The sequence below is a fragment of the Argentina silus genome (genome assembly GCF_951799395.1).
Source record: "Argentina silus genome assembly, chromosome: 1".
Taxonomy (NCBI): Eukaryota; Metazoa; Chordata; class Actinopteri; order Argentiniformes; family Argentinidae; genus Argentina; species Argentina silus.
The window spans coordinates 38,398,449-38,418,391 of record NC_139655.1 but is presented as its reverse complement, the minus strand read 5'-3'; the positions used below and the strand labels follow the sequence as shown (position 1 = coordinate 38,418,391).

Genomic DNA, 19,943 nt, shown 5'->3' with positions numbered 1-19,943 from the left:
ATGGGCAGGCTCTTCCTCTGTGTTTCTGTGGCTCTCGCTTTGTGGTCGGCTTCGGCTCTCAGCATATCAGGTAATCAATTCTATCATTATTAAATAAAATCTTGTGTAAAATCTTTCGTTCCAATTATGCATGTCTATCAATAGTAGCCATTGCACAAGATAAATAAGATATGTGGTTGACAATATGTATTGCACTTTGTTGGTTATGAGGGAAAGAGACAATACACTGTATTTGAAAAGAGTATTTGATGCAAAAAAATAAGTTTTAAGTGACTTCATAGCTGGAAAAAGACAGGAAATTCAATTGAGCCCCACTGACAAGGTTTTCCAGCACACTCAGCTTTGACTCCTGCTACAGTACAGTTTATTGGTTTGAATCCTAAACAGCTGTGAATCCTAAACAACCTGCCCAGGAGTGAGTGTATGTTGTTTAATAGACCAACAAACTGTACTGTAGCAGGAGTCAAAGCTGTGTGTGCTGGAAAACATGTCATTGTATTGGATATAGATTTCTGGGGCTCAATTGAATTTCCTGTCTTTTTCGGCTATAAAATCATATACAGTGCCCTGAGTAAGTAATGGGACAGTGAGGCATTTTTTCTTCTTTTGGCTCTATACTCCAAATGTTTGGATTTGGAATCAAACAATTACTATGACGTTAAAGTATAGATTGTACGATTTTATTTAAGGGTATTTTTGTACATGTTGGTTTCACCATTCAGAAATTACAACACGTTTTATACCTATTTTAGGGCACCAAAAGTAATGGGACAGATTCATATAATGTCCAAATTAAGCACCCATGTTTAGTATTTGGTTGACAATCCTTTGCATGCAATAATAGCCTGAAGTCTGCAACCCACTGACCCGACCAGATGCTGGGTATCTTCTCTAGTGATGCTCTGCCAGGCCTGTACTGCAGCCATCTTCAGTTGTTTTGAGGTATTTTTGCCTAAAATCATCCAAAATGAAATGCATGTTCAATTGGATTTAAATTTGAAGACTGACCAGTCAAGAACATTCCACTTTTTGACTCTGAAAAACTCCCTTGTTGCTATTGCAGTATGTTTTATGCCATTGTCTTACTGTATGATGAAGCTCCATCCAATGAATTTGAAGGCATTTGCTTGTACTCGAGCAGACAAGATGTGTCTGTACACTTCAGAATACATTCTGCTGCTATCATCAGCAGTTGCATCATTATTTAAGACAAGTAAGCCAGTTCTAGTGGCAGCTATACATGCCCCAATCATAACATCCCCTCCACCATGTTTCACAGATAAGATGGTATGCTGTAAATCTTGGGCAGATCCTTTTCTCTCCAAACTTTCCTCTTGTAATCACTCTGGTACATGATAATATTCATATTATCTGTCCACAAAACCTTTTCAGACCATCCTTTTTGAGGATAACTTGTGGTTTGCACCTTCGGTTGGTGATATATTATATAATCTGCGGATGGTAGTCTCTGACACATTCACGCCGACCTCCTGGAGAGTGTTCCTGTTTTAGCGTTATTCTTAATCATGGTGAGCATTCTTCGGTAATCCACTGTAGAAGTCTTCCTTGGTCTACCAGGCTGTTTGTGATTTCTGAGTTTTGGCTATGTTTCTGATATTTTTTTTTTTTAGATATTTCAGCCTCATAATGGCTTCGCTGGCTTTCATTGATGTCTCTTTGGTCCTCATGCTGACAGACAACAATAGCAGACTCCATAGGCAAACGCAAAGCCTAGAATCAATACTAGACATTGAGAGCTCTCTTATGACTGTATAAATTATGTGACGGAACACACCTGACAAACCAGGAACACCAAGCCAACACGTCAAGCCAATTGTCCCATCACTTTTGGGCACCCTGAAATAGGGGGAATATGCATAAAAAGTGTTGTAATTTCTGAATGGTGAAACCAAAATGTACACAAATACTATCAAATACAAGCTGAGAATCCCTGCTTCAAGCCCATAGTAATTGTTAGATTTCAAATCAAACTTTTGGAGTGTAGAGACAAAAGAAGAAAAAATGCTTCACTGTGCCACTTATGCAGGGCACTGTATGTCACTTAAAACACATTTTTTTAACAGGAAGGTCTGATATTTACATTGATTGACATAAACTAAATATAGGCCTATGTATGTGCATAGTTAATTGTTCTATGCCAAATGGGAATTTCACATGTTCAGTGATTTCAAGTGCACTGTGAAAACATACTATTAGAATAAGTATACAGTTTCTTTGTTGCAAACTTTCCAATAATGATTCATCCCAGCCCTCCGAGTCAGTTGTGAAGGGTAGCAGTACAGTCCATTCGGTCCCATGTATTAGCATTGACATTTTTACCATTCACTTAACAATGGAAGCCGATGTCGCAAAAAGCAGATTTTAATAAAAACTGCCGCATATTCAAAAGTCTAAAGATTTCAATGCACTGCTTTATGTTACTACCACATGTTCTAATGGCATTTTGTTGTAAACAAATATGTATTTTTTTTGTTATTTGTGCGCAAAACCTTTGCTTTAAAAAATGCTACATTTTCACACATTCTGCTTGAAAGAAAACGGCTGAACTGATCTTTATGATATTTGGCCTATAATTAGTCTGACACAACTCGAGTAGACGTGACAAACAGTTTTGAGAAATATTCAGTAACTGTTGGCCTGTGCCAGTGTTGTACCTAGAATGTATTTAAATTTAAATTTAAATATAATATGCCTTGTCTTTCTGTGGCACAGTCAACTGGATACATATTTGTGTCTCAGAGTCCCCCTGGAATGAATAGAGCCCGCACACTCAAATGTTCCACCACGTACCTTTATTAAACAAACAACGTTTTGATCCAACTAGGATCTTGTCAGGTCACAAAATGCAGGATCCTTGTTGGATCGAAACTTGTTTGTTGAATAAAGGTACATGATGGAACATTTGAATGTGCAAGCTCTATTCATTCTATACTGACTTTTCTCTGCCCTGTGAGTTATGACCAAACTTGACCTCAGACTCCCCCTAGAACACTGAATATCTTATCTCTGATTGTCCATTCCACTGTAATAGTTGTGGTTCTGTTTGGTAGTGTTCTCTCGTGGTCCTGAGGCCCACATGCTTCTACGCTCTAAAAGGGCCAACAGTTGGCTTGAGGAACTGAAGCCCCCGTCTCAGGAGCGTGAGTGCAATGAAGAGAGGTGTGACTTTGAAGAGGCGAGGGAGATCTTCCAAACCAGGGAGGCCACAGTAAGATGTTTTGTGTATATCATTTTTGATGCTATTTCATGAAGAATGAATAGATGCAATTACAGTTTTTCTCTTTAACTTGCTTACAGTTGGAATTCTGGACGGTGTATACAGGTCAGTGAAGTTTTGGGATCTGAAATGACAGGTCAGTCCATCTATACTGCATTGGCCAGTCACTTATAGGAAACATGCGCCTGCATACGATAGCAGTTACCAGCTAAACATGTGTGAATGCACGTATCAGGCAATGACACAATGGCAATGGCAATGGGGGTAGGCGTAAAACCAAGACTTGCAACCCGAACGTCACGGTTTCAAGTTAGTTTTGAGACAGTCTTTTAGTTTGCTAATTCCTTCCCCTGACAACTTACCCTTAAAAGTTAATCCTGCCCAACCACAGAAGTTCTACGTAGTTGCATTGCTAAGGTAATGTTTTTGTTTGTGCTTGAAGCATGCAGGTTTCACACAGTTACGCACATTATTGTGGCCTTGTACAATAGTTTCTGCATGCACGTTTTGCTAGGAGACTGTGTTGAAACTGAACCTTGTGTGACCAACCGGGTTTGAACCTGGGTGGTCTACGCACCACAAGACTGTGTTAGCCCACTAAGCTATTGCCAAGATACTGGCTCTGGGAGGTACAACAAGTTTTGGGTCTCAGGTAAGGTTACTCATCACACAAGTATGGTACACTTGCATTTCTGTTGTTATTTCTTAATACAACAGCTTAAAGACCTTTGCCTTCTTCAAAATCACAGACTTAAAAAAAAGTCACAGATTTATCCCAGAATATCTGATCAGAAAAATAATTGACCATGCACAGCTTTCCAGTTTCTGTCCTAGGACTTGCTACAGACTTGACAAAAAATACTACAGATTAATCTGATTATCTTACTTTTCACCTTGCAATTTAGGTGGTCAGAGATTTTCTAAACATTTCACCATTTACATATATTAAGACAAAAGGGTGCTAAATGTTTGAACTGAGTCTCCTTGTCACATTCTTGTATACTTGACTACATGTCACTTACTCTAGCTTCAATCTGTCGCGCCTGAGGCTGCTGTTCTGGTGACTCTGGTGCCCTCCTCTGGCGGTCCGGTGCCAGTGCGGTCTCATCACCATTCATTCCGATCACCTGTGTTTTCCTGCCCTGTGTTGGGTATATATAGCCCTTTTGTTCCCCTGTGTCTTTGTCAGAGATTCTCCCTGTCCGAGTGTAAGTGTATCCTGTCTGCCAGTGTGTGGCCGTATGATCTAGTTGTTTACCCCTTTGCCTTATACCTGTCGGTGTGTTATTATTATTTCATTGTTCGCTGTTTTTTCCACTTGTTAAGTGTGTACCTTAGTTTATGGAGACTGGTTTTCTCCACTTTTATTTTTACCCTTTATCCAAGTATATGCCTTGTATCCTGCACAAATCCTCTCATTAAAGAGAATCTTTATTTTTGTTATATCGGTCGTCCTGAGTCATCCCTCCGCACTTGGGTCCACCCTACCAATACCTTAACACAATCTTTGTCCTTGGTCTGATGTATAGAAATCCAATACATTTCTTTAAAACATGAGTTGTCAACTAAAGCATTAGTTTATTAACCTTTTAGATTAATCAATGAATCTGTGCGGACCAAATTGAAAGATTATAAAAGAAACGCATGCATTAAATCTGGATGTGGTGTGTCTTAGATGGAAACCAGTGTATTTCAAGTCCCTGTGTGAATGGGACCTGTGTGGACCTCCTTCAAGACTATGACTGCCGCTGTGATCCAGGGTTTGAAGGGAAACACTGCAACCAGCGTGAGTCCCTGACACCATCTGTGTGTGTGCGTGCGTGTGCCTGCGTGTGTGTGTGTGTGTGTTGTATCCGGGAGTGTTTTGTTTGTGAGACTGCTTGGAATGACGTTGAATCTGTTTAAAACTGTATATGTGTGCTTCGTGTCCTGACCTTACCGTGATTGTGTCCAGGCATCACAGCCACCAACTGCTCAATTGACAATGGTGGTTGTGACCATGAGTGTAAGGAGAGTGAGGATGGTCTGAGAAGGACTTGTAGCTGTGTCAAGGGATACCATCTCCACCTGAACTCTAGAGGCTGTACGCCCATAGGTAAACTCCTCTTGCTTTCCTTTGTGGGTATTTGTTTGAACGTAAGACAGTGTATAAGAATGTTTATCATTAAGTGGTAATGTGTGCACGTGTGTGTGCATGTCTCTTCAAATGTGTCTGTCTCTACAATGCTTGTGTGTTTATGGATTTATCTCTTCATATCTTTCCCGGCTTTAGATGATAACTCCTGTGGGCAACTGCTAATAACGAGAACCTCCTACAGTAAGCCCATACTACACGGTCTACAACCCTGGGTGGTGGCGGGAGAGGTGGGCAAGAAGGGAGAGAGCCCCTGGCAGGTACCATTCTCTCACAAACTCTAAAAAGGAGCTGCTCAGTATATTCATTCTGTTGTAAATGCACTACTGTCTGGCTGTTGCTACAGCTTGTGTGTAAAGACTGTGTGTGTCTGCCTCCCAGGCTCTAGTACTGAACGCGGTGGGAAGGTTTCACTGTGGGGGGGTCCTAATTAATCAGAACTGGGTGCTGACTGCGGCCCATTGCCTGTCTTCGAACCTGCTCTTCAGCGTCAGACTGGGTAATTACAGTAGTTGTGTTGAATACAATTTTATGCCCACTCCAAGACTGGGTTAGTTTTACTGAGGGCCAGAGGTTTTTCCTGTCCAGATGACTGACCAGAAAATGTCCAGGCACTCCTGTCATGTCACAACCAGCTCTTTATTGGTGTGTATAGGTGACTAAGACCGTTACAATCAGATCTTTATTGATGTGTGTAGGTGACTATCAGCGTTACAAGCACGAGGGCTCTGAGGTGACACTGCCAGTATCCAAGGCCATCGCACATCCGCACTACAACAGTGAAACGGTTGACAATGACATCGCCCTGCTGCGCCTGTCCTCTCCTGCTCCCTTCTCTGAGTACATCCTGCCGGCATGCCTCCCCGGGCACAGCCTGGCCGAGCGCGTTCTCCACCTCAAAGACACCCCCACCGTGGTGACTGGCTGGGGCAAGCAGAACTTGACTGCACACCGATTCAGCTCCGCCCTCAACTTTATCGAGGTGCCACTGGTGGAGCGGGACCTGTGCGTCCGCCAGATGACCCATGAGGTGACAAAGAACGTGCTGTGTGCCGGTGTGCTGGGCCGCCCGCAGGATGCATGCGAGGGCGACAGCGGGGGACCAATGGTCACTCTGTACCGGGACACCTGGTTCCTCATCGGTTTGGTGTCGTGGGGCGAGGGCTGCGGCAACGTGACCAAACTAGGCATCTACACTAAGGTGGCCAACTACATGGATTGGATTGAGAGCGTACAGGAAGAATGGGACAAAGCCCAGTTGTGAGCCGAATCCCTTTCCTTTTCATCCTCCAGTCCCACTTCCATCCATCAGAGATGTAACATGCTGTGTGAAATAAATTGACAACCTTTAAAATGTCACTGGTTTTGTCCATCTTACTTAGCAGACTTATTATTCTTTAATGAATATCTTTACACACAAAGTGATGCAGTTGAACACTTTTTGAAGAAGCAGGCATTAGGTAACATATCCAGATTCATAATCTTTATTAATTTCTGACCTGCTTACCAACACTTCTTCTGGACACACAGAAATATTTTCTCACAGAAGACAACTGTCAGGGAAAGAATCTTCAATTGCCAATGAGATAAACATTGAACTTTATTTTTTTTAAAGGGATTGAAGAGTAACATTGAGCCCTTGAGCACTACCTAATAATACAGCAGTTATTATTATTATTATTGTACCTACTATTTCATACTAGATATCATAGTGAAATGCCACATTTCATTTTTTTACGCCACTATAGTATATTGCTCCATTCTTGAAAAGCACACTTAACTATTAATGGCTGAAACGCTGCTATAAGTTTATGGATGGTTGGTCCTTGTATCCATAGCTCCATCTATACATTTGAGATGACTTACATTTCTCCAGCAGTGGTTGGAGAAGCTTTGTTGCCCCTAAAACATGATTTAAAGTGGTAACAAGATTAAATGCAGCCCTTCCTATGTAGTTGGGTAAATGAGGCCTACCTGAGCACAGGTTATGGTACCTGCTCTACATTTACGACTAAGTTATGTTTAAGACATTTGATGGCTTAAGACTCTTTGTATCCCTGTAGTGTTACAGTATGGCTTAGATATATGAACAGAGATTCTATTGCAGAGATTCCAACACAAAAAGGTCCATCTCCAAATGGTGGGTCATTGATTTGCGTTTCCAGTCTCTTCTGTGGAAATAGTTCCCTCTAGAGATAGAAGGTGGCATTGCTTACCAACACTTCTTGATGGACACAGAAATATTTTCCCACAGAAGAAAATTGACAAGGAAAGAATCTTCAATTGCCAATGTGATTAACATTGAACTTTGAACGGATTGAAGAGCCTAACAATACAGAAGTTTGTTATTGTAGCTACTATTTCATACTACATATCACAGTGAAAGGTGTCATCTTTTTTTGATGTCAGTATCGTATAATGCTCAATTATTGATAAACACACTTAACTATCAACGGCTGAACTGCTGCTATAAGTTCTAAAGATTTACAATAATATCGGACTATGGTACAATATTTGTTGGCTTTAACCCAGTCTACAGCATTAGGTCTATTATAAATTGTTAGACACACAAGCATTGAGTGGCACCTGAGATACACAGACACAAGATAGAGATATCATCATAACTCACTTTCCTATAGCTGGCTATTAGATACATCTAACCTTAAAGAGGCAATCTGGGATTGGTACATCAATTCTTTTACTTAATTATATATATCCATTGATTCTTGAACAGTATAATTTATCCCCCATCTGAACCAAAAATATAAGCTTGTTTTCCTCCATTGTTGCTAAACAATGTAATTGTTTTGATGTTGTTGTTTGAATCCCAGATTGCCCCTTTAAACATGATTTAAAATGTTAACAGGATTAAATGCAGCCCTTGCTATGTAGTTGGGTAAATGAGGCCTACCTGAGCACAGGTTATGGTACCTGCTCTACATTTACAACTAAGTTCTGTTTAAGACATTTGATGGCTTAAGACTCTTTGTATCCCTCTAGTGTGATGGTATTGCTTAGATATATGAACAGTTTTCATCTACTGCAGAGATTCCAACACAAAAAGGTCCATCTCCAAAAGGTGGGTCATTGATTTGCGTTTCCAGTCTCTTCTGTGGAAATAGTTCTCTCTAGAGATAGAAGGTGGCATTGCAGCTACTCGGTATAAGATGCTTGTAGTAGTGAATGGATGGGTCAAAGACCAACGATACTCCTGAGAAACCAATAATGCTCCTTAAGGAGCTCCTTTAGAATGGGGATTTGACAGGTTGTCAAAGATAGAGAAGTCAAGTCGACTGGCGAGTGGAAGATGGGATCTCGTTTGGTCCTCTCTGGACCTCTATGAATAAAGCGTTTCAAGAGTCTTTAAAGGCTTAGGGTGAAGAGCTACAGGGTGGACAGGTGGAGGATCAGCTAGATTAGAGTATGGTCCTCCTCCTCCGCCTGCCTCTTTTTCAGCTCCTGCTCATATCTCTCCAGTTGGGCCCAGAAGCCTGGGTTGGGCTCCACCACTGAGCGAGATGTTTTCACTTTCTGGAGAAAAGGAATGTAAAGTCTGTTACAGTTCATAGGTCCTGAGACACACACCTGAATCACCTAACACATTCCACAACCAGAAACACAACAACATAACAGTACATTCCACTTTTCACCCGTCCCTCACAAGCCCCACCCACCTGAAACGCATTAGCCAATGAGAGCCGGCGGTGCTTCATGAGGTACGCCACACATATGGTCGCTGAGCGACTGCGCCCATTCTTACAATAGACCACACTGTGGCCTCCCCTCGCTGCCTCGTCCGCGATGGCATCTGCGCAGCGATCAAAGTAGCGGTACAGGTTCTCGTTGGGGTCGTCGTAGACGGGAACACGCAGTACGCCAACGTGCGAGACAGGAAATGGCTGCTGGCGAGACACGTTGATGCAAAGCGTCACCTCTTCCTGCTGGATGAGGTCATCATTGCAGGCCGAGCGAGCATTGCTGATGAACAGGGCGTTGGTGACCTTGCACAACTGGAGCATCTTGAAATGTAGACCTGCGGTGCTCCCCTTGACTTGCACAAAATTGATCTTCCCTGACTGTGTTACATTCATAAAAGCACACTCAAACCAAGATTGACCTTCTTCTCTCAGACACACACACACACCCTACAACACTGACTCTCAAACAAAACAGATTCTCCAATAAACACTTGCATTCACATGCAACCAATGATCAGACCTCAAAGTCTCCTAAAATGTCTCACACCAGTAAACGAATCCCAGCACACATGAAATAATTCAAAATGCACTCAAGAGTGGTACATTAACAAACACACTGTCAAAACATGAGGACATTACCCCAGTTGCAGCAACAGACATCCACCATACAATAATACATACTCACTAATACCACATACATTGCTCTCTCAGTTGAACGCACTCTCTTCATCAAATGTCGAGACTGTCTCTCCTTCAGACTATATGTTGAGGGGGATATGTTGCAGGTCAGTTAAATGGCCTTCTCCTGACTCTGCTCCAATAGCAAGCTATATTTAGTGGGTAGGACAGTCCATGGTCAGGCACGTCCTGGGTCCTAATGCCAGTTCAGTTCAAGTCTGATGGCTCTGTGATTCATATTTGCTGAGGGAAGATAAAAAAAGAGGAGATGAATATGGAGATAGATTAGTGCCTTTATTACTGTAAATATATTAGTATAACTCACAAATGTGTACCATGATCCATAAGCAAAAAACACAAAGCACAAATATAACTAACTATCCACACACAAACACCTCTCTGTATTTGTAAACCATTATTTTAATCAATGCAAAATGATTTGTCAGTATGGATAAAGATTTGTGAGGGAATACTCTCAAATTTGCAAACAAACGTCACAATGTGTGAATAAAAATGAAAGTAGTGACAAACATCTTTATAAATAAAAGCATTGCGTTGTGAATTATCCAATCTTTCAATCATCCAATCATCACATCCACATGCTGGCCAAGGTTTTGGCATGGCAAAGATAAGGCTCAAGAATGGCAGGCAGAGCTGGCCCACTTCTGGCCGGGGGAACAAAGTTGTACCTGGGCAACATCCGGATGCCCCTGACTGGGATGTATCACTGTACTTTTTACAGATTACATTTCAAAAAACTTGTGGGGGTTAGAATAGGAGCTGTGTAGTGGGGGAATGCTGGAAGTGACAGCAGAGGCACAGACTGTGGACTCACAGTAAACATCTCTAGTTAGTTATTAACATAGTTTAAACAGCGCATCCGTCAGTCCTGTCCCAGCCATGTTTCTTAAGATGTAAGTGAAAGAAATGATCTGACATTGCTCCTTTTTAACTGAAAATATTCAGGTACAGTATAGTCAATGTTGTATTTATTTTTTGATGGCCCGAAAGTTTATGGGTTTATGAAGCTATTTTGATTCTCAGCATGTACTTGTCCCTACACCTATCCAATAATTTGGATAGAGCCATGTTTGTAAGGAATCCACAGGCGCTAATCCAATTTCAATGAATATTTCACAAAGAAAGATGCACATCGTTGCAACAGGACACCAATACTGTGTATTTGTATAACTCAAATACCTTATTTCTCTGTTTATTTCAAGCTGTTCCCTGAAAGAAGAGGAGAGCCTAAAGAGCGTGTTGGTTTGATTCACAACGTGGTATGACAGCTGTGTTTTTACTTGCCCACTTATTAACTCTGAGATTTTAAACATAAAAGGATGTGTTCAGAGTGTTTCACTGCAGTCAAGTTATGGTAATCATAAACTGCATATTTCTTAACCACTATGATGCATTCACTCTTGTCAGTTTGTGTTGGCTGCGGGGTCTGTAGATGTCATGGGCAGGCTCTTCCTCTGTGTTTCTGTGGCTCTCGCTTTGTGGTCGGCTTCGGCTCTCAGCATATCAGGTAATCATTATTAAATAAAATCTTGTGTAAAATCTTTCGTTCCAATTATGCATGTCTATCAATAGTAGCCATTGCACAAGATAAATAAGATATGTGGTTGACAATATGCATTGCACTTTGTTGGTTATGACGGAAAGAGACAATACACTGTATTTGAAAAGAGTATTTGATGCAAAAAAATAAGTTTTAAGTGACTTCATAGCTGGAAAAAGACAGGAAATTCAATTGAGCCCCACTGACAAGGTTTTCCAGCACACTCAGCTTTGACTCCTGCTACAGTACAGTTTATTGGTTTGAATCCTAAACAGCTGTGAATCCTAAACAACCTGCCCAGGAGTGAGTGTATGTTGTTTAATAGACCAACAAACTGTACTGTAGCAGGAGTCAAAGCTGTGTGTGCTGGAAAACATGTCATTGTATTGGATATAGATTTCTGGGGCTCAATTGAATTTCCTGTCTTTTTCGGCTATAAAATCATATACAGTGCCCTGAGTAAGTAATGGGACAGTGAGGCATTTTTTCTTCTTTTGGCTCTATACTCCAAATGTTTGGATTTGGAATCAAACAATTACTATGACGTTAAAGTATAGATTGTACGATTTTATTTAAGGGTATTTTTGTACATGTTGGTTTCACCATTCAGAAATTACAACACGTTTTATACCTATTTTAGGGCACCAAAAGTAATGGGACAGATTCATATAATGTCCAAATTAAGCACCTATGTTTAGTATTTGGTTGACAATCCTTTGCATGCAATAATAGCCTGAAGTCTGCAACCCACTGACCCGACCAGATGCTGGGTATCTTCTCTAGTGATGCTCTGCCAGGCCTGTACTGCAGCCATCTTCAGTTGTTTTGAGGTATTTTTGCCTAAAATCATCAATCCAAAATCAATTGGATTTAAATTTGAAGACTGACTTGGCCAGTCAAGAACATTCCACTTTTTGACTCTGAAAAACTCCCTTGTTGCTATTGCAGTATGTTTTATGCCATTGTCTTACTGTATGATGAAGCTCCATCCAATCAATTTGGAGGCATTTGCTTGTACTCGAGCAGACAAGATGTGTCTGTACACTTCAGAATACATTCTGCTGCTATCAGCAGTTGCATCATTATTTAAGACAAGTAAGCCAGTTCTAGTGGCAGCTATACATGCCCCAATCATAACATCCCCTCCACCATGTTTCACAGATGAGATGGTATGCTGTAAATCTTGGGCAGATCCTTTTCTCTCCAAACTTTCCTCTTGTAATCACTCTGGTACATGATAATATTCATATTATCTGTCCACAAGACCTTTTCAGACCATCCTTTTTGAGGATAACTTGTGGTTTGCACCTTCGGTTGGTGATATATTATATAATCTGCGGATGGTAGTCTCTGACACATTCACGCCGACCTCCTGGAGAGTGTTCCTGTTTTAGCGTTATTCTTAATCATGGTGAGCATTCTTCGGTAATCCACTGTAGAAGTCTTCCTTGGTCTACCAGGCTGTTTGTGATTTCTGAGTTTTGGCTATGTTTCTGATATTTTTTTTTTTTAGATATTTCAGCCTCATAATGGCTTCGCTGGCTTTCATTGATGTCTCTTTGGTCCTCATGCTGACAGACAACAATAGCAGACTCCATAGGCAAACGCAAAGCCTAGAATCAATACTAGACATTGAGAGCTCTCTTATGACTGTATAAATTATGTGACGGAACACACCTGACAAACCAGGAACACCAAGCCAACACGTCAAGCCAATTGTCCCATCACTTTTGGGCACCCTGAAATAGAGGGAATATGCATAAAAAGTGTTGTAATTTCTGAATGGTGAAACCAAAATGTACACAAATACTATCAAATACAAGCTGAGAATCCCTGCTTCAACCCCATAGTAATTGTTAGATTTCAAATCAAACTTTTGGAGTGTAGAGACAAAAGAAGAAAAAATGCTTCACTGTGCCACTTATGCAGGGCACTGTATGTCACTTAAAACACATTTTTTTTAACAGGAAGGTCTGATATTTACATTGATTGACATAAACTAAATATAGGCCTATGTATGTGCATAGTTAATTGTTCTATGTCAAATGGGAATTTCACATGTTCAGTGATTTCAAGTGCACTGTGAAAACATACTATTAGAATAAGTATACAGTTTCTTTGTTGCAAACTTTCCAATAATGATTCATCCAAGCCCTCCGAGTCAGTGGTGAAGGGTAGCAGTACAGTCCATTCAGTCCCATGTATTAGCATTGACATTTTTACCATTGACTTAACATGGGAAGCCGAAGTTGCAAAAGACAAATTTTAATAAAAAACTGCCGCATATTCAAAAGTCTAAAGATTTCAATGCACTGCTTTATGTTACTACCACATGTTCTAATGGCTTTTTGTTGTAAACAAATATGTATTTTTTTTTGTTATTTGTGCGCAAAACTTTTGCTTTAAAAAATGCTACATTTTCACACACTCTGCTTTAAAGAAAACGGCTGAACTGATCTTTATGATAATTGGCCTATAATTACAACTCGAGTAGACGTGACAACCAGTTTTGAAAAAAGTTCAGTAACTGTTGGCCTGTGCCTGTGTTGTACCTAGAATGTATTTAAATTTAAATTTAAATATAATATGTCATCTCTTTCTGTGGCACAGTCAACTGGATACATATTTGTGTCTCAGAGTCCCCCTGGAATGAATAGAGCCCGCACACTCAAATGTTCCACCACGTACCTTTATTAAACAAACAACGTTTCGATCCAACTAGGATCTTCGTCAGGTCACAAAATGCAGGATCCTTGTTGGATCGAAACTTGTTTGTTGAATAAAGGTACATGATGGAACATTTGAATGTGCAAGCTCTATTCATTCTATACTGACTTTTCTCGGCCCTGTGAGTTTTGACCAAACTTGACCTCAGACTCCCCCTAGAACACTGAATATCTTATCTCTGATTGTCCATTCCACTGTAATAGTTGTGGTTCTGTTTGGTAGTGTTCTCTCGTGGTCCTGAGGCCCACATGCTTCTACGCTCTAAAAGGGCCAACAGTTGGCTTGAGGAACTGAAGCCCCCGTCTCAGGAGCGTGAGTGCAATGAAGAGAGGTGTGACTTTGAAGAGGCGAGGGAGATCTTCCAAACCAGGGAGGCCACAGTAAGATGTTTTGTGTATATCATTTTTGATGCTATATCATGAAGAATGAATAGATGCAATTACAGTTTTTCTCTTTAACTTGCTTACAGTTGGAATTCTGGACGGTGTATACAGGTCAGTGAGGTTTTGGGATCTGAAATGACAGGTCAGTCCATCTATACTGCATTGGCCAGTCACTTATAGGAAACATGCGCCTGCATATGATAGCAGTTACCAGCTAAACGTGTGTGAATGCACGTATCAGGCAATGACACAATGGCAACCAGCAGGAAGCTACAAAAGGAAGAATACCTTGCTAGGAGGTAGGTTGTAAGTGGGGGTGGGCGTAAAAACCAAGACTTGCAAGCCGAACGTCACGGTTTCAAGTTAGTTTTGAGATAGTCTTTTACAAAAGTGCTTTTAGTTTGCTAATTCCTTCCCCTGACAACATACCCTTAAAAGTTAATCCTGCCCAACCACAGAAGTACTACGTAGTTGCATTGCTAAGGTAATGTTTTTGTTTGTGCTGGAAGCATGCAGGTTTCACACATTATTGTGGCATTGTACAATAGTTTCTGCATGCACGTTTTGCTAGGAGACTGGGTTCAAACTGAACCTTGTGTGACCAACTGGGTTTGAACCTGGGTGGTCTGCGCACCACAAGACTGTGTTAGCCCACTGAGCTATTGCCAAGATACTGGCTCTGGGAGGTACAACAAGTTTTGGGTCTCAGGCAAGGTTACTCATCACACAAGTATGGTACACTTGCATTTCTGTTGTTATTTCTTAATACAACAGCTTAAAGACCTTTGCCTTCTTCAAAATCACAGATTTAAAAAAAGTCACAGATATATCCCAGAATATCTGATCAGAAAAATAATTGACCTTGCACAGCTTTTCCAGTTTCTGTCCTAGGACTTGCTACCGACTTGACAAAAAATACTACAATAAACAATAAAATGATGGCCTCAAAATCAAAGGTGCAAATTCCATTTACATATATTAAGACAAAAGGGTGCTAAATGTTTGAACTGAGTCTCCTTGTCACATTCTTGTATACTTGACTACATGTCACTTACTCTAGCTTCAATCTGTCGCGCCTGAGGCTGCTGTTCTGGTGACTCTGGTGCCCTCCTCTGGCGGTCCGGTGCCAGTGCGGTCTCATCACCATTCATTCCGATCACCTGTGTTTTCCTGCCCTGTGTTGGGTATATATAGCCCTTTTGTTCCCCTGTGTCTTTGTCAGAGATTCTCCCTGTCCGAGTGTAAGTGTATCCTGTCTGCCAGTGTGTGGCCGTATGATCTAGTTGTTTACCCCTTTGCCTTATACCTGTCGGTGTGTTATTATTATTTCATTGTTCGCTGTTTTTTCCACTTGTTAAGTGTGTACCTTAGTTTATGGAGACTGGTTTTCTCCACTTTTATTTTTACCCTTTATCCAAGTATATGCCTTGTATCCTGCACAAATCCTCTCATTAAAGAGAATCTTTATTTTTGTTATATCGGTCGTCCTGAGTCATCCCTCCGCACTTGGGTCCACCCTACCAATACCTTAACACAATCTTTGTCCTTGGTCTGATGTATAGAAATCCAATACATTTCTTTAAAACATGAGTTGTCAACTAAAGCATTAGTTTATTAACCTTTTAGATTAATCAATGAATCTGTGCGGACCAAATTGAAAGATTATAAAAGAAATATGCACTAAATCTGGATGTGGTGTGTCTTAGATGGAAACCAGTGTATTTCAAGTCCCTGTGTGAATGGGATCTGTGTGGACCTCTTTCAAGACTATGACTGCCGCTGTGATCCAGGGTTTGAAGGGAAACACTGCAACCAGCGTGAGTCCCTGACACCATCTGTATGTGTGTGTGTGCGTGTGCCTGCGTGTGTGTGTGTGTTGTATCCGGGAGTGTTTTGTTTGTGAGACTGCTTGGAATGACGTTGAATCTGTTTAAAACTGTATATGTGTGCTTTGTGTCCTGACCTTACCATGTTTGTGTCCAGGCATCACAGCCACCAACTGCTCAATTGACAATGGTGGTTGTGACCATGAGTGTAAGGAGAGTGAGGATGGTCTGAGAAGGACTTGTAGCTGTGTCAAGGGATACCATCTCCACCTGAACTCTAGAGGCTGTACGCCCATAGGTAAACTCCTCTTGCTTTCCTCTGTGGGTATTTGTTTGAAAGTAAGACAGTGTATAAGAATGTTTATCATTAAGTGGTAATGTGTGCAAGTGTGTGTGAATGTTAATGTGTGTGCACGTGTGTGTGCATGTCTCTTCAAATGTGTCTGTCTCTACAATGCTTGCGTGTTTATGGATTTATCTCTTCATATCTTTCCCGGCTTTAGATGATAACTCCTGTGGGCAACTGCTAATAACGAGAACCTCCTACAGTAAGCCCATACTACACGGTCTACAACCCTGGGTGGTGGCGGGAGAGGTGGGCAAGAAGGGAGAGAGCCCCTGGCAGGTACCATTCTCTCACAAACTCTAAAAAGGAGCTGCTCACTATATTCATTCTGTTGTAAATGCACTACTGTCTGGCTGTTGCTACAGCTTGTGTGTAAAGACTGTGTGTCTGCCTCCCAGGTTCTAGTACTGAGCGCGGGGATGTTTAAGTGTGGGGGGGTCCTAATTAATCAGAACTGGGTGCTGACTGCGGCCCATTGCCTGTCTTCGAACCTGTTCTTCAGCGTCAGACTGGGTAATTACAGTAGTTGTGTTGAATACAATTGTATGCCCACTCCAAGACTGGGTTAGTTTTACTGAGGGCCAGAGGTTTTTCCTGTCCAGATGTCTGACCAGAAAATGTCCAGGCACTCCTGTCATGTCACAACCAGCTCTTTATTGGTGTGTATAGGTGACTAAGACCGTTACAATCAGATCTTTATTGATGTGTGTAGGTGACTATCAGCGTTACAAGCACGAGGGCTCTGAGGTGACACTGCCAGTATCCAAGGCCATCGCACATCCGCACTACAACAGGGAACCGAATGACAATGACATCGCCCTGCTGCGCCTGTCCTCTCCTGCTCCCTTCTCTAAGTACATCCTTCCGGCATGCCTCCCCGGGCACAGCCTGGCCGAGCGCGTGCTCCACCTCAAAGACACCCCCACCGTGGTGACCGGCTGGGGCCAGCAGAACTTTACTTCACGCCGATTGAGCTCCGCCCTCAACTTTATCGAGGTCCCACTGGTGGAGCGTGACCTGTGCGTCCGCCAGATGACCCATGAGGTGACAAAGAACATGCTGTGTGCCGGTGTGCTGGGCCGCCCGCAGGACGCATGCGGGGGCGACAGCGGGGGACCAATGGTCACTCTGTACCGGGACACCTGGTTCCTCATCGGTTTGGTGTCGTGGGGCGAGGGCTGCGGCAACGTGACCAAACTAGGCATCTACACTAAGGTGGCCAACTACATGGATTGGATTGAGAGCGTCCAAGAAGAATGGGACAAAGCCCAGTTGTGAGCCGAATCCCTTTCCTTTTCATCCTACAGTCCAATTTCCATCCATCAGAGATGTAACATGCTGTGTGAAATAAATTGACAACCTTTAAAATGTCTCTGGTTTTGTCCATCTTACTTAGCAGACTTATTATTCTTTAATGAATATCTTTACACACAAAGTGATGCAGTTGAACACTTTTTGAAGAAGCAGGCATTAGGTAACATATCCAGATTCATAATCTTTATTAATTTCTGACCTGCTTACCAACACTTCTTCTGGACACAGAAATATTTTCTCACAGAAGACAACTCTCAGGGAAAAAATCTTCAATTGCCAATGATATAAACATTGAACTTTATTTTTTGAAGAGTAACATTGAGCCCTTGAGCACTACCTAATAATACAGCAGTTATTATTATTATTGTAGCTACTATTTCATACTAGATATCATAGTGAAATGCCACATATTTCATTTTTTTACGGCACTATAGTATATCGCTCCATTCTTGAAAAACACACTTAACTATTAATGGCTGAAACGCTGCTATAAGTTTATGGATGGTTGGTCCTTGTATCCATAGCTCCATCTATACATTTGAGATGACTTACATTTCTCCAACAGTGGTTGGAGAAGCTTTGTTGCCCCTAAAACATGATTTTAAGTGGTAACAAGATTAAATGCAGCCCTTCCTATGTAGTTGGGTAAATGAGGCCTACCTGAGCACAGGTTATGGTACCTGCTCTACATTTACGACTAAGTTATGTTTAAGACATTTGATGGCTTAAGACTCTTTGTATCCCTGTAGTGTTACAGTATGGCTTAGATATATGAACAGAGATTCTATTGCAGAGATTCCAACACAAAAAGGTCCATCTCCAAATGGTGGGTCTTACCAACACTTCTTGATGGACACAGCAATATTTTCCCACAGAAGAAAATTGACAAGGAAAGAATCTTCAATTGCCAATGTGATTAACATTGAACTTTGAACGGATTGAAGAGTCTAACAATACAGAAGTTTGTTATTGTAGCTACTATTTCATACTACATATCACAGTGAAAGGTGTCATCTTTTTTTGATGTCACTATAGTATAATGCTCAATTATTGATAAACACACTTAACTATCAACGGCTGAACTGCTGCTATAAGTTCTAAAGATTTACAATAATATCGGACTATGGCCCGATATTTGTTGGCTTTAACCCAGTCTACAGCATTAGGTCTATTATAAATTGTTAGACACACAAGCATTGAGAGGCACCTGAGATACACAGACACAAGATATAGATAATAATCATCATAACTCACTTTCCTATAGCTGGCTATTAGATACATCTAACCTTAAAGGGGCAATCTGGGATTGGTACATCAATTCTTTTACTTAATTATATATATCCATTGATTGACTTGAACAGTATAATTTATCCCCCATCTGAACCAAAAATATAAGCTTGTTTTCCTCCATTGTTGCTAAACAATGTAATTGTTTTGATGTTGTTGTTTGAATCCCAGATTGCCCCTTTAAACATGATTTAAAATGTTAACAGGATTAAATGCAGCCCTTGCTATGTAGCTGGGTAAATGAGGCCTACCTGAGCACAGGTTATGGTACCTGCTCTACATTTACAACTAAGTTCTGTTTAAGACATATGATGGCTTAATACTCTTTGTATCCCTCTAGTGTGACAGTATTGCTTTGATATATGAACAGTTTTCATCTACTGCAGAGATTCCAACACAAAAAGGTCCATCTCCAAAAGGTGGGTCATTGATTCGTGTTTCCAGTCTCTTCTGTGGAAATAGTTCCCTCTAGAGATAGAAGGTGGCATTGCAGCTACTCGGTATAAGATGCTTGTAGTAGTGAATGGATGGGTCAAAGACCAACGATACTCCTGAGAAACCAATAATGCTCCTTAAGGAGCTCCTTTAGAATGGGGATTTGACAGGTTGTCAAAGATAGAGAAGTCAAGTCGACTGGCGAGTGGAAGATGGGATCTCGTTTGGTCCTCTCTGGACCTCTATGAATAAAGCGTTTCAAGAGTCTTTAAAGGCTTAGGGTGAAGAGCTACAGGGTGGACAGGTGGAGGATCAG

General features: G+C 41.3%; 1 protein-coding gene across 1 annotated transcript; it reads left to right on the top strand.

Annotated features, from left to right (window-relative positions):
- Window positions 1–17,869, top strand: proca (protein C (inactivator of coagulation factors Va and VIIIa), a; the record flags this gene model as incomplete). Its single annotated transcript, XM_083692746.1, has 20 exons — window positions 1–70; window positions 3,072–3,229; window positions 3,319–3,343; window positions 4,914–5,024; window positions 5,193–5,333; window positions 5,511–5,632; window positions 5,754–5,871; window positions 6,071–6,632; window positions 7,436–7,512; window positions 9,138–9,368; window positions 9,782–9,855; window positions 10,972–11,028; window positions 11,177–11,276; window positions 14,259–14,416; window positions 14,506–14,530; window positions 16,126–16,236; window positions 16,403–16,543; window positions 16,749–16,870; window positions 16,990–17,104; window positions 17,304–17,869. The coding sequence occupies 20 exons, from the start codon at window positions 1–3 to the stop codon at window positions 17,867–17,869; spliced, it is 3,084 nt and encodes a 1,027-aa protein (XP_083548872.1).
- Between the last annotated feature and the right edge of the window lie 2,074 nt (window positions 17,870–19,943).